This window comes from Coregonus lavaretus, assembly GCF_964263955.1.
Source record: "Coregonus lavaretus genome assembly, chromosome: 37".
Classification (NCBI taxonomy): Eukaryota; Metazoa; Chordata; class Actinopteri; order Salmoniformes; family Salmonidae; genus Coregonus; species Coregonus lavaretus.
Genome location: NC_140024.1, coordinates 21,417,179 through 21,432,561, shown reverse-complemented (window position 1 = coordinate 21,432,561; position 15,383 = coordinate 21,417,179). Strand labels below are relative to the sequence as shown.

The window sequence follows — 15,383 nt, the reverse complement described above, 5'->3', positions numbered from 1 at the left end:
CACAACCGTGGCGTTGCAAGCGCCATGCGCTACCAACTGAGCTACAGGGACCGTCATACATCTAGCCCTCCCCAACAGTCAAGGCCAGAACACCAGTCGTCCCAGATAACAGAAGATGCAATACAAGGAATGAATTACTAGCATCTAACAGCATGAAAATAAAATCAACGTTTTTGTGTTAAAAGGTTTTAAAACAGAGTTTGACTGACTGACTATCAGAGGGTTACTGAAGGTCAGGTCTACACTGGAGGGAAGACCGCAGGCAGACCCCACTCAGACCACAAATAAACCACAAACAGACGGATGAGCCAACGTAGTGTTCTGGCCCCAACCGCACAGGGAGAGGACATGAGGATAGGGGGAGTGGAGGAGAGAGAAGGGGGAAGTTAGTCAAGAAGAAAGGCATGCTAAGGAGGTGATAACGTTATAAAAATGCACAGACCTTTACATCCAGCGATATCAGTCTCCCCACATTTACATTTTACATTTACGTCATTTAGCAGACGCTCTTATCCAGAGCGACTTACAAATTGGTGCATTCCCCTTATAGCCAGTGGGATAACCACTTTACAAAATGTTTTTTTTTTTTTGGGGGGGGGGTAAGGGGGGGGGGTAGAAGGATTACTTTATCCTATCCCAGGTATTACTTAAAGAGGTGGGGTTTCAAGTGTCTCCGGAAGGTGGTGAGTGACTCCGCTGTCCTGGTGTCGTGAGGGAGCTTGTTCCACCATTGGGGTTCCAGAGCAGCGAACAGTTTTGACTGGGCTGAGCGGGAACTGTGCTTCCGCAGAGGTAGGGGGGCCAGCAGGCCAGAGGTGGATGAACGCAATGCCCTCGTTTGGGTGTAGGGACTGATCAGAGCCTGAAGGTACGGAGGTGCCGTTCCCCTCACAGCTCCGTAGGCAAGCACCATGGTCTTGTAGCAGATGCGAGCTTCAACTGGAAGCCAGTGGAGTGTGCGGAGGAGCGGGGTGACGTGAGAGAACTTGGGAAGGTTGAACACCAGACGGGCTGCGGCATTCTGGATGAGTTGTAGGGGTTTAATGGCACAGGCAGGGAGCCCAACCAACAGCGAGTTGCAGTAATCCAGACGGGAGATGACAAGTGCCTGGATTAGGACCTGCGCCGCTTCCTGTGTAAGGCAGGGTCGAACTCTCCGAATGTTGTAGAGCATGAACCTACAGGATCGGGTCACTGCCTTGATGTTAGCGGAGAACGACAGGGTGTTGTCCAGGGTCACGCCAAGGCTCTTTGCACTCTGGGAGGAGGACACAACAGAGTTGTCAACCGTGATGGCGAGATCATGGAACGGGCAGTCCTTCCCCGGGAGGAAGAGCAGCTCCGTCTTGCCGAGGTTCAGCTTGAGGTGGTGATCCGTCATCCACACTGATATGTCTGCCAGACATGCAGAGATGCGATTCGCCACCTGGTTATCAGAAGTATAAAATATTTTGGAAGCTATAGAATTGCTTTTATTAATGTCTACATTAGTTTTTGCCACATTTATTCTATTACAAACACCTTAATGGGGCGGCAGGTAGTTTAGTGGTTAAGAGCGTAGTGCCAGTAACCGAAAGTTCGCTGGTTCTAATCCCCGAGCCGACTAGGTGAAAAATCTGTCGATGTGCCCTTGAGCAAGGCACTTAACCCTAATTGCTCCTGTAAGTCGCTCTGGATAAGAGCGTCTGCTAAATGACAAAAAAAGTTTTTTTTTAAAAAGCATACTTTCAATTATATTGTGAGCTAAACATAAAACATATATAAAAAAACATTTTCCTTAAAGTATCACCTTAGAGATTACTAATGTTACTGTCACCACTACAACAACAAAATACTTAAATATATGTAATTTTGTCTTTGAAATGTTTAATTGAAATACTGTAGAACTGCTCTTACTGAGGAGTGCCAATATGGCCGACCGGTGGCTTCAAAGCCTCTCGATGGCCAATACAAAGCATCAGCAGTCCAGGGTTTATATACATAATTGATTGCCTCCCACATTAACAGTGCTGTTGACAGGTCTGGGATTTACTATACTGTGACTTGTACAGTGTACACAGATTAATGTCATTCAAACCAGGCATGTGCGTTGACATGCAAATTACTTGTTATGAGTGCAGAATGATGTGCAAATATTGATACATTTTCCATATTATATTTTGGAGAAATTATATTTAATTAATAGTACACTGAATTGCTGTTTTACTTCGAATTAAAGCTGCAACATGTAACTTTTGGGGATTCTCTTCACTATACTTGCTTGTTTCGTCACATAAACTGAAATTAAGCGAACTATTAGAATTTTAGCAACCAGCAAATGGCGGTTTCTGCATAGTGCATCTTTAAAATGTAATAGCCTACATTAACATTTCTCAATAGGCAAGGTGACATAATGTAAAAAGACCTTCTATCCCCACCGTAGATCACTGACACAATAGGACTAATGTAATCACTGTTAGTGATTCACTGATAAAATAAGAGTCATGTCACCGCTGAATCAACCCGTGTCATCAAACATACTGGCACTGCCAGTCAGTTTAAAATAGGGTAGGGTACATAAGAATGCTGATGTACCAGTTCAAATACCTGACTGTTATTTGATAGATTAGCCGGAAACAATAAGCTCACACACAATGGTACTTACATAAAACAAGTGTCAGACCAGTTCCGTAGCATATAGCATGGTGTCACTTATCACAATGACTAATATGAAAATAATGCTACCAAACAAGCTGCTTGTAGTAGCAGAGCAGGTCAGAAGTTGCTACGTATTGTGAATGGATAAAACAAGCTTGCCCACATGGTTTACATCATAGAGAACATCACATCCAACATGATCCATAATGTATGTAAAACATATAATAACCTATAAATAACACAACTACCATTTTAGGGGAAATGCTACTAAAGAAGTTACATACATTACAAACAGACATGGCTATAAACAATAATACTCCAGTATAGTTGAGCCGCACTTTTGGCATCATCAGAATGTAAGCCGGGGTTCTCGCTGTGTCATCTCCTCCACCTCTTCTGGGCTGAGCTCATTACCTCTCAACCTAGAGAGAAAACAATGATTCACTTAACTCTTAATTCTTAGAGATTAGAGATCCAATCTTCACCCTCGATGCATCTTCACATGTATGGGGAGATATGGGGAGGCATAGGAGACTACAGCATACTGTACTGTATGTATGTATGTATAGGAAGTAACACTTCGTAAATTACATTTCTCAGCCAGTATAAAACTGTCTTAATGATCAAAGCATAATGTTAACATACCACACTGCCTTCACACTAGTGTTGCTTTCAAGAGCCAGTATTAGACACTCCACACCTGATCTTGTGATGCAGTTTTTGGTTAACCTGTGGAGGGCATGAGAGAGCAGAGTGAAAGATGTGTTTAGCACAATCACAAATGTTTAGCACAACCACAACTTTCAAAATGTCAGTTGAGGCAAAATGGAACATGGGTAGCTGCAAAGTATTTTTCAGTATTCAGGATGTGCTATCAATATACTCACCACAGCTCCTCTAGCGTACTGTTCTTGATGAGTGGGGCAAGGGCACATGCTCCTGCACTGCCAACACCATTGTCTACCAGGCTGCCATGAAACAAATCTGACAGTAAGATTTATCCCTACTTTGAAGTATTTTTAATGATAACAGGGCTGTCTGGACATATAGTTGCCCATGATAGTATGAATGTGTTAGTAATGTTCATGTTTCAACCTATCATCAGTCTAACATTACCTGAGCCACACCAAGGTTTGGCTGTCCTTTAGAGCATTGGCAATGGCCTCCGCACCTTTATCACCTATTTTATTTCCCCAAAGCCTAAAAAACGAAGAGAGGATTAAAATTGTCAACCAGATATATTATTACAGCATTGTGATAGGCATAAAAACAACTTTGGCATTCTCAGAGAGATAGGGTAGTCTGCTTCCTACCCCAAGAACTGTAGTGACCGATTGAACCTCAGTCCCTCCGCCAGTTGCCCTGCCCCTGCTGCTGTGATGTTATTGTTTCCCAGCCTGCAATGCAAAGTCAGAGAAAGTTTGACTGAATATGGTATTTAGCTATTGCTGCGTTAGGTAACATTTTACAGTATCTTATAAGTTGAGAGTTGAAAAATATCCTCACCTTAGAGAGAGAAAATTCTGCTTCATCTTCAGGAGGTGAGCGAAGTACTCTGTGCAGGCATCAGTTAGCTTGTTGTTGAAGAGCCTTTCAGAGACATTAATCAAGATCAATGAAGGTTATTCATCAGTTTTTTTTTTTTTTACATCTGCATATTTGATATAGAACATTTACAGCCACCATAGCCTAGCTATAGGTCACCTGACAGTGGAAGATTTGGCCATACTCACGCAATCTTCTGAAAGCGCTCACACTGGATGCCTTTTTCAATCAATTTACGGATTCCCTCATCTGATATGTTATTGTGTCTCAGGCTGAGGGAGTGAAATAAAAATAGTCTTATTATTAGGCCTAAGTTTAGTGTCCTGTGTGTTTTGTTACTGGCACAAGCTAAAATAATGCCATAGTGAGTGTCATAGTGAATAGAATGGTAAAGCTTTCCATACGTACTATAGAGAGTGGCAGACATGCAGGCAAGGCAGCAGCTGCTCCACCCCAACATCTCCTACGTAGTTGTAGTCTAGCTGAAGCCCCACAGGGTTCCTAAGGTGTTGGAGCACGTAGGCCAGTGCAGTACACTCCACAGGGCCTATGTTACAATAGGTCAGCTTCAGGTGTTCTACCTCTAGCTTAGCCATAGTGTCTCTGGCGATCCTGCTGTCCTGCATCTCATGGATGCACTTGATGAGCCACACGAAGCCTGGCATGGCGTGCATGCTTTTCTTCTCCCCCTCCACGGGCCGAGGGATGGATTTAAAGTGCTTCTGCATGCCTTTGGACAGGCACGTCAACACCTGCTTGGACTTCCTGTCCAGAGTGGGCCCAGGGCAGGAGAGGAGCAGCAGGCTACGGTGGCGATGAGACAAGAGCCCAGACACAAAGGTGGCTGTTATCTGGAGGTTGGGGGTCTTTGCTGCCGTAGCGGCCACCTTCAAGGCCCCTTTTTGCTGGGTCAAGCAGTGCCCCAGACAAGCCCTGTGTAAGCCTGGCTGTTGCTGCCTGTCCTGGGGCAGAAAGAGCTTAGGGATGGTGGAGCGGTCCGAGTTATTGTTCAGGACAATGTAGAGAGCAGCAAAGAAGCACTGCATGGTAACGTGCAGGAACTCATAGTGTTTGCAGTTAGTGGAGGAGGAGAGGTCTTTACTATGGAGGAGGAACCCCATGCAGATATCTTCCTCGGTCACCCCACACTTCTGAAGCTCTGTGCCTGTGAAGACGTAACAAGAGGCCCCCAGGCCCTCCATGGCTAGCTTCCCCAGATGCAGGGCCGTATCCTGGTGCTCTTGCACCCAGCCTATCCCCAGGGGATTCCTCTGAAAGGCCCGGCGCTGGAAGAAGTGCTGCAGGATCATGAGGTAAACATCTGTGATGGTCTGGGGACTGCAGTCTCCCTCTCCAAAGCCCAGCAGCTCCTTATAACACTTGGACACAATCCAGCAGAAAACCGGGATGTGACACAGGCCCAGTAGAGCTGTGTTGCTTTGTAGAGACTCCAGGACTGCCGTGGCCATAGTCGGGTCGCGATGATGCTTCCTCACGAAGCAGTCGATCCCACCAGGCGAGAAGCCTTTCAAGAGGACTTCCTTGCGAAGGTACCTCTTCAGGGCGGGACCCACCGCCTCCGGCCGGCTGGTCACCACCTTAGGATAAGGATGAACTTTATTGTCCCTGAGGGGAAAATTGTCTATAAACACTATGCATTACCCAGTCGACACATTCACAATACATACATTGCACATAAAAACATACCTTCCTCACCCCCTTCATGAGGGATCCCTGCAGCAGGTTGAAGAGCAGGGTGGGGATGGGGGCACACTGGGTGGGGCAGCAGTGCCTCTGCTCTGAGTCCGAGAAGCTCTGCTTGAGCTCGTCCAGGCCGTCGAAGGTGAAGAGGATGAGGTGCGGATGGTCCTGGATGAACTGGAAGATTCGGTCCTGGTCCCCGTCCGGCCAGCAGCAGTGCAGGAACAGCAGCTCTCTGAGAGACAACTCCCTCTGCTCCGAGCTCAGCCTGCGGCAGCTGAAGGGGAAGAGGAGGAAGAAGTCATGTAGAGCCTCCCCCCTGGCCCAGAGGAGGTGCAACCTCTGGAGAAGGGTGCTCTTCCCACTGCCTGCCTCCCCGGAGACTAGCACGGTGTCAGCCTCCTGGTTCAGGGTGCCCACCAGGCCCACCACATCCTCCAGCCCCAGAGCACCAGTCTGGGGCTGGGCCTCACTGCCAGCCTGGGCAAGCTCCAGCTGACCCTCTGTGTAGATGTCTTCTAGAGACAGACTGCTGGTTCCTCCATATGTGCTGAGGAAATGGGACTGGGCCGACACAGTGCTGCGCAGCTTCTTCTGATAGGACAAGCACTCTGCAGCAGCACACAAATAATAAGAACATTTGAAATAAACAGGACATCATAGCAAACGATACAATATCTAACAAGTATTAGTGTAACATCTATGTGTTAGTGCTGTATGCAAATGACTTGCAAGTAGCTGTGTGACTTTTAGTGCTTTGTGATATAATACAGTACCTTTGGAAGGAGCCTCTTGGTTAGATGGTGAAGGATGGTCCTCTGTTTGCTGAAAGTATTGCAGTAGGACCTTTGCTGCAAGCTCCCCCTTCGATCTGACCTGGTCCAGTAGACGTCTTGCCTACATGACAAAGAAGTCAGTTAATTCATAGTCACCCCTACTATCTGAACCTAAATAACATGTCTAATTACATAAATGTCTAAGGACAGCATGACCTGTTTGGATTCAAAGTTAATTCCAAGAGGGACAGGGAAGTTGTGTAATTCATTGTACTCTACATCATACCAGGCATGTAGAGCTAAATAAAGCTCTTATACTGCTCTCAGGGTGCGGTTGGTTACCTGTTGTGAGGGGGTGTACACAGGTAGCTGCACTTCATCGCAATCAGATGGCGTAAAGCTGCCAGTATCCAGCAGGACCTCCAGAGCTCCTTCAATACGGTCCCTTAGCTTCCTCACCAGACCAGGCCTGTCTGTCTGGAGGGTCTGGATAGCTGTACCATGGAGTTCTTTTGTATCTTCTCTTGTATCGTCTAGATCGGCAGTACAACCGTTTCCAAAAGAGAGGCCAGCTCTTTGGGCCTCAGGGAGGACCTGGTTGAAAGCAAGAAAAACAATAATACAATTTAATGATCTGTATCTTTGGGACATGGCAACTGTTTGATTTGTATATCTAAACATTTTTGCCTAGTGGCTTTTTTAACAAGACAAGATATACATTTATTAAGAACACCTGCTCTTTCCATGACATAGACTGACCAGGTGAAGCTATGATCTCTTATTTACATTTTAGTCATTTAGCAGACGCTCTTATCCAGAGCGACTTACAGGAGCAAGTAGGGTGAAGTGCCTTGCTCAAGGGCACATCGACAGATTTTTCACCTAGTCGCTCGGGGATTAGAACCAGTGACCTTTCGGTTACTGGCACAACGCTCTTAACCACTAAGCTACCTGCCGCCCACTTATTGATGCCACTTGTTAAATCCACTTCAAATCAGTGTAGATGAAGGGGAGGAGGCAGGTAAAAAAAGTATTTTTAAGCCTTGAGACAATAGAGACATGGATTGGGTATGTGTGTGCCATTCAGAGGGTGAATGGGCAAGACAAAAGATTTAAGTGCCTTTGAACGGGGTATGGTAGTAGGTGCCAGGCGCACCGGTTTGAGTGTGTCAAGAACTGCAACACTGCTTTTCACGCTCAACAGTTTCCCGTGTGTATCAAGAATGGTCCACCACCCAAAGGACTGTGGGAAGCATTGGAGTCAACATGGGCCAGCATCCCTGTGGAACGCTTTCGACACCTTGTAGAGTCCATGCCCCAACGAATTGATGCTGTTCTGAGGGCAAAAGGGGGTGCAACTCAATATTAGGAAGGTGTTCCTAATGTTTTGTACATACATCAGTAATGAGTCAGTTCAAAACATGCTCATGCATCCTTTAGAACAGCATCACCTGTGAAGAGTAATCCTTCTACCCCCCCCTCCCCCACCCCCACTGGCTATCCTAAGTTGAATGCACCAATTTGTAAGTCGCTCTGGATAAGAGCGTCTGCTAAATGACTAAAATGTAAAAATGTAAGAGCTGTGCCTACATACAGTGAGGGGAAAAAGTTTTTGATCCCCTGCTGATTTTGTATGTTTGTCCACTGACAGACATGATCAGTATAATTTTAATGGTAGGTTTATTTGAACAGTGAGAGACAGAATAACAACAAAAAAATCCAGAAAAACGCATGTCAAAAATGTTATAAATTGATTTGCATTTTAATGAGGGAAATAAGTATTTGACCCCTCTCCAAAACATGACTTAGTACTTGGTGGCAAAACCCTTGTTGGCAATCACAGAGGTCAGACGTTTCTTGTAGTTGGCCACCAGGTTTGCACACATCTCAGGAGGGATTTTGTTCCACTCCTCTTTGCAGATCTTCTCCAAGTCATTAAGGTTTCGAGGCTGACGTTTGGCAACTCGAACCTTCAGCTCCCTCCACAGATTTTCTATGGGATTAAGGTCTGGAGACTGGCTAGGCCACTCCAGGACCTTAATGTGCTTCTTCTCGAGCCACTCCTTTGTTGCCTTGGCCGTGTGTTTTGGGTCATTGTCATGCTGGAATACCCATCCACGACCCATTTTCATTGCCCTGGCTGAGGGAAGGCGATTCTCACCCAAGATTTGACGGTACATGGCCCCGTCCATCGTCCCTTTGATGCGGTGAAGTTGTCCTGTCCCCTTAGCAGAAAAACACCCCCAAAGCATAATGTTTCCACCTCCATGTTTGACGGTGGGGATGGTGTTCTTGGGGTCATAGGCAGCATTCCTCCTCCTCCAAACACGGCGAGTTGAGTTGTTGCCAAAGAGCTCGATTTTGGTCTCATCTGACCACAACACTTTCACCCAGTTCTCCACTGAATCATTGAGATGTTCATTGGCAAACTTCAGACGGCCCTGTATATGTGCTTTCTTGAGCAGGTGGACCTTGCGGGCACTGCGGGATTTCAGTCCTTCACGGCGTAGTGTGTTACCAATTGTTTTCTTGGTGACTATGGTCCCAGCTGCCTTGAGATCATTGACAAGATCCTCCCGTGTAGTTCTGGGCTGATTCCTCACCGTTATCATGATCATTGCAACTCCACAAGGTGTGATCTTGCATGGAGCCCCAGGCCGAGGGAGATTGACAGTTATTTTGTGTTTCTTCCATTTGCGAATAATCGCACCAACTGTTGTCACCTTCTCACCAAGCTGCTTGGCAATGGTCTTGTAGCCCATTCCAGCCTTGTGTAGGTCTACAATCTTGTCCCTGACATCCTTGGAGAGCTCTTTGGTCTTGGCCATGGTGGAGAGTTTGGAATATGATTGATTGATTGCTTCTGTGGACAGGTGTCTTTTATACAGGTAACAAACTGAGATTAGGAGCACTCCCTTTAAGAGTGTGCTCCTAATCTCAGCTCGTTACCTGTATAAAAGACACCTGGGAGCCAGAAATCATTCTGATTGAGAGGGGGTCAAATACTTATTTCCCTCATTAAAATGCAAATCAATTTATAAAACATTTTACATGCGTTTTTCTGGATTTTTGTTGTTGTTATTCTGTCTCTCACTGTTCAAATAAACCTACCATTAAAATTATAGACTGATCATTTCTTTGTCAGTGGGCAAATGTACAAAATCAGCAGGGGATCAAATACGTTTTTCCATCACTGTATCTTACCTGTTTGAAAGCAGCCAGGAGCAGCCGACAGGCTTCATCTCCCTTGGTGTACACCAGATCTAGTAGCTCCCTGGTGTTGGCACACAAAGCCCGGCCTGGTACCCGTACATTCTGGTAGTCCTCCCAGAACAGCATGCCCCAGGACAGGAGTATGTCCAATACACTGTCCAGACCCTCAGAAGAGCCACCACAGCACAGGGCATGCAGCAGCTCCGCTCTCTGCCTCAGGACCAGCTGCCGGGCACTCATACAGTTGTAGGATCTTAATTTGAGCCAATTTGCTACAGTAGGAAAATAATCCTGCAGCAACAGGAAATGTGAATTATTATGTGGATTAATGGACATTTTTGTCGGGGTTGATACATGTTTTGTTAGGGCAAAACAAGTCTGAAAATGCACTGGCACAGATCCAAGTCTGACACCACATCATGCCACACTCACATGGTTTACTCTCATTTCCTCAGGGATGTCAAGGAATAAAAGTCAATTCATCACATAAAAAGGGAAATGTATGAATACAATCCAAAGTTTATCACAAATTTCAATACAATTGACCTGGAAAAATACAACATATTTAGTATGTAAAAAAAAAATCAGTATTGAACCTTTTGTGCAAAGTGAGTCTATATAAACCTGATGAAGTAAAACAAGTTTAGACAAGGCAAAGAGATAGCTAAGGGTTGTGATTGTATAATTGTCATACACTGAATTTTGCATAGAGAGCATGTGAGAAACAGGTGAATCCAAAACGTCTCGATAAGCCTCAAAAGGTAACTGTGACACCTGCATACAACTTTGAATCTGTAAAAGTAAACACGTTATGCTGAATACACCATGGATAAAATTGTAACTTACGTTTCAGCGGGAGATTTGTCTGATTTCTTCGAGATCATCATCTGTCAACTCGAGTCCTGCGAAACAGGATGGTCCACGCAAATGCTACAGGCGGAATCGGTCAACCCCTGTCGCTCTTCCTCATTCCACAAATAGCTAGATTGACAGCTGTACATTTTTGCTTTTTCATAAACCATTTAATAACGAATCTATAAACATGTTCAGTTATTATTTCAACGTGAAGCATTTGCAAGTTCTCTAAAAGTATTGGATTATTGAGAGCTATTGAATTATGAGAAACGACATGTGCCTGTAGCCTTTTATCTAAAATGAAAGTGAAAGTGACATGTCAATAAAACGTTTAACATACTTTATTCCAATTATTAATGTCCCTTCAAATAGATCTCAGTTAACAGTAATACAAACAGTAAACCTCTGTTTCTGACAGAGGCATAACAATGAGGACTAGTTTATCTGGTCAATTTAGTATCAATGTGGCAATGATAGAGTGGGTTGCCTATAGCCTAATAGGAGTCCAATAATATGTATGCTATTATAATAATTATAACCATTGGGGTATTTTTAGATTTAGTTGTGGTTTGGAGTTTAGTGAAGGATTTGTCCAAAATACAATGCTTTTAGGTTTATAAATATTTAGGACTAACTTATTTCTTGCGACCCATTCTGAAACTGACTTCAGCTCTTTAAGTGTTGCGGTGATTTCACTTGCTTTGGTAGTGAATGCCTGGCATGATTTGTGTTCATGTTTTATTTATTTGCATTTATACAGCACTTACCAAGGAGCGTGCCCCTCCACAACAACCCGGTGGCATACTGAAAAGGTGTTCACTGCTGATCTACGGGGGTGTCAGTCACAAATATTCAAATTAAAGAAGCAAGCTTTAAATCAAACTATACACTGTAGGATGGTGGTGTTACCACAGGATTCAGGAAGGTCTGTGATGAAGTCAACAGCTATGTGGGACCAGGGTCTGTGAGGGATTAGCAAAGGTTGAAGCTTACCGGAAGGGAGATGACGAGGGCTTTTGGTTTGGGCGCAGCCTGGACAGGAGAGTACGTAATCCTTTACGTCGGATGCCAGTGAGGACCACCAGAATTTACGGGCTAGAAGTTCGGTGGTTCGTGTAATGCCCGGACGTGTGACACCATTGCATCAGTTGGGGGTCTAATAGCTGCTGGTACGTAACTCTTCCCAGCTGGTGTCTCAGGAGGAGCCGGGTCTGAGGTTAGGGCTTCTTGTATTGCAGAGTGAACCTCCCACTGTACCGGTCCCATAATGCAAGAGGAATGAAGAATGGGTGTAGGGTCTGAGTTACTGGTCGGAAGGACAAACTGGCGGAAGAGAGCATCAGCTTTTACGTTTTTCTTTCCAGGGATGTAAGTAACTTGAAAATGGAAGCATGTGAAGAAGAGAGCCCAGCGGGCTTGTCTGGAGTTTAACCTATTGGCCCCTCTGATATATTCCAGATTACGATGATCTGTTAGGATGAGAAAGGGATGTTGTGCGCCCTCCAACCAGTGGCGCCACTCCTCGAGGGCCAGCTTGATGGTGAGGAGTTCTCTGTTCCCCACATCGTAATTCCTCTCAGCGTCTGATAACTTCCTGGAGAAGAAGAAACAGGGATGTGATTTGGGAGGTGTTCCAACCCGCTGAGAGAGCATGGCTCCTACTCCTACTTCGGAGGCATCCACCTCCAGGGTGAAAGGAAGGGTCGGATCAGGTTGGCGAAGGATAGGAGCTGAGGTGAAGAGGCGTTTCAAGTTGTTGAAAGCAGTCAGGGCGGTATCAGTCCATTGAAGGGTCCGGGTCTTTTGGCTGGTAAGGGCAGTGAAGGGAGCGGCAGTACAACTGAAGTCCCGAATGAACGGGCGATAGAAGTTGGAGAACCCAATGAAACATTGGAGTTCCTTAACGGTGGTGGGTTTGGGCCAGTTACTGACGGCGGTGACTTTGTTCTCATCCATGCTGACCCCTCCAGGTGTCAGTACGAAACCGAGGAAGTTTACTGAGGTTACATGGAAGGTGCTCTTTTCAGTCTTCACATAAAGGTTATAGTCAAGGAGCCATTGAAGAACCTTTTGTACATGCTGTATGTTGTTCCTTAAGGGAGTGGGAGTAAATCAGGATGTCATCAATATAGATACTGAGAAAGCAGTTGATCATATCCTGGAAAACCTTGTTCATAAAGGATTGGAAGATGGCGGGGGCGTTAGTAAGGCCGAAGGGCATGACCAGGTATTCGTAGTGCCCTCGTGTGGTGATAAAGGCCGTCTTCCATTCGTCGCCTTCACGTATACGGACAAGGTTATATGCACTTCGCAGGTCGAGTTTTGTATAGATGTTGGCGCGGCCCACTTGTTCAAGGGTCGCTGGGATCAGAGGAAGAGGGAAACGGTTCTTGACCGTGACGTCATTCAGGGAACGGTAATCAATACATGGCCGGAGACCACCATCCTTTTTTCCAACGAAGAAGAAGCTGGATGCAGCCGGGAAAGAAGAAGAACGAATGAAACCGTTTGAGTCCTTCATCAATGTAGTTCTCCATTGCCTCATTTTCCAGATAGATAGGGGGTAAACACGGCCCTTAGGTGGGGAAACTCCAGGGAGTAAGTCAATAGCTTAGTCCCCTGGGCAATGTGGTGGCAGAGTGGAGGCCTTGATTTTGCTATAGACATTGCTGTACTGGGCGTATTTAGATGGTATGGTAGGTGGCACTGCAGAGGCAGAGTCCTCAATGGTGGTGGCTCTGCATGGTAGGCTGAGACAACTGGTGAAGCAGGTAGAAGACCAGGACAGTAGTTCACCTTGTCGCCACGAGATGGCAGGACTGTGACGACAAAGCCAGGGGTGTCCGAGGATGAGTGGTTGTTTGGGGGATGAGAGTTCCTTGAGTTGAATGGTTTCGGTGTGGAAGACTCCAATTTGGAGGGTGACGCTCTGTGTCAGGTGCGTAATGAAGCCGGTGCCCAATGGCTGCCCGTCCAGGGCGTTAATCTTTAAGGGAAGGGTGACAGGTGTTAGATCAATGTCATGCTCTTGTACTAGCTGGTGATTGATAAAATTACCTGCTGCTCCCGAATCTATCAAGCCCTCTACATACTTAGTAACCCCCGTCGCAGTTATCAATACTGGGATGGAGAATTGCTTCTGGGAGATATTTAGAAATAAGGACACGCCTACCTGCATGACAGCAGAGGGACACTTCTCATCTCTCCGTGGGGGGCGAACAGGGAAATGGCTGAGTAGATGATCTTTCCCTCCACAGTATAGGCAGAGCCCTTCTTGGATCCGCCTTTGACGTTCGATACACTGGAGAGGAGCATGGCCCAACTGCATGGGCTCTGGAAGACTCGGATGGGATGACGGAATCATGGAAAGAGAAGGTTTCAGGTTCCTGGGTGGCAGAGTTCTTCGACAGTCGGCGATGAGGTGGTCAATGGAGATGGACATACGAATGTATTGATTTAAACCCTGAAGGTCACCTCTACAGGCCAGCTCCGCCTGAAGTTCCCCGTTGAGCCCTCTTCAGTAGACGGTAAGTAAAGCAGCCTCACTCCATCCACTCCCTGCAGCAATGGTGCGGAACTCGAAGGCATACTCGGCAGCTGAATTGTGTCCTTGTTGAAGTTCTATGAGGAGGTCTCCTATAGGACAACCGGAAGGAGAGTGATCGAATACCACTTTGAATAGGGTGTGGAAAAGGGTCTCGGATCCGAGTTCTGTGCTGTTGGCAATCCATATGGCGGTGGCCCAATCCAGGATATGAATGAAGGAGGGCTATGGGTTACAATACCTGGCATCGTAGGAGTAGGGATAGGCTGCCGGAGAAGATGGCAGATTTCCTCCATACACTCCTCTTGCTGGGTTAGGCGCCGCTGTAGCTCCGCTGAAACCATTCCGTTATATAGGTGAGGTATACTGTAATGAATACTCAGGGAGAAAGAGGTGTAGATTCACGCGCAGAGCGCGGCAGGTGTTTATTTCGCCTTCGCAGAAGGCAGGAATCGTGGTCACAGGCAGGCAATGTCATACACAGGTAGGCAAACAAGCAGGAGAATCAAAAACTAGGTCTGAAGGCTATAACTGGTTCACACAAACGAGCTAGGAAAAGGCTTAGTAGAGTCAAAACGAACAATAACTCACAAGGCACAAACAGAATGAATTGAACTAAATAAGGAGCTGATAAGACCAGGTGAGAAACTAACACAGGTGAAATCAATGAACAAAAATGAAAGACAGGGCTACGTTCAAGAACACAAAGAAACAGGGCTACTTTCAAGAACACAAAGATGACTAAGAAAATAAATACAGAACCTTACACTTTCTGTCACACATCCTAAACAATTTGCTGCCTAGAAAATGTATGGTAATGCATAACCTGGTCAAATGAAACATAAAAACAACAAGGTAATAGGATTGATGGGACAATGGTGGACATGTTATTGTTGATGATATTAGCTTTTTTTTTGTGCCAATCAAAGCGCAAAATAGTTAGATGGGTAAGACCTGATTCCTGGTTTTCTGAGCCTTATCTGAAACTTTGCTCTGCTGGTACAGCTGTAAAGGAAAATACAGGACCTTCATTTAATGTCTCTTCTCAGATAAATAATGTGTTGGTTGATGATCATGGAGTGTAGGAAAATAAACCTAGGGCACCAGTTGAC

General features: G+C 45.8%; 1 protein-coding gene across 2 annotated transcripts; it reads right to left on the bottom strand.

The window, feature by feature from the left end:
- Positions 1-1,870: 1,870 nt before the first annotated feature.
- On the bottom strand, positions 1,871-10,995 carry LOC311111151 (nucleotide-binding oligomerization domain-containing protein 2-like; the record flags this gene model as incomplete). 2 transcript variants are annotated; one of them, XM_084153840.1, is made up of 13 exons in its annotated part: positions 1,871-3,059; positions 3,283-3,366; positions 3,525-3,605; positions 3,754-3,837; positions 3,951-4,034; positions 4,144-4,227; positions 4,371-4,454; positions 4,591-5,780; positions 5,890-6,494; positions 6,660-6,780; positions 7,002-7,253; positions 9,864-10,163; positions 10,719-10,995. In XM_084153840.1, 12 exons carry the CDS (start codon positions 10,110-10,112, stop codon positions 2,987-2,989), a joined length of 2,991 nt encoding a protein of 996 aa, XP_084009966.1. In that variant the 3' UTR covers positions 1,871-2,986. The 2 variants fall into 2 exon arrangements, with proteins under 2 accessions (XP_084009966.1, XP_084009965.1); XM_084153839.1 differs by lacking the exon at positions 10,719-10,995 and having other exon boundaries at positions 9,864-10,208.
- Between the last annotated feature and the right edge of the window lie 4,388 nt (positions 10,996-15,383).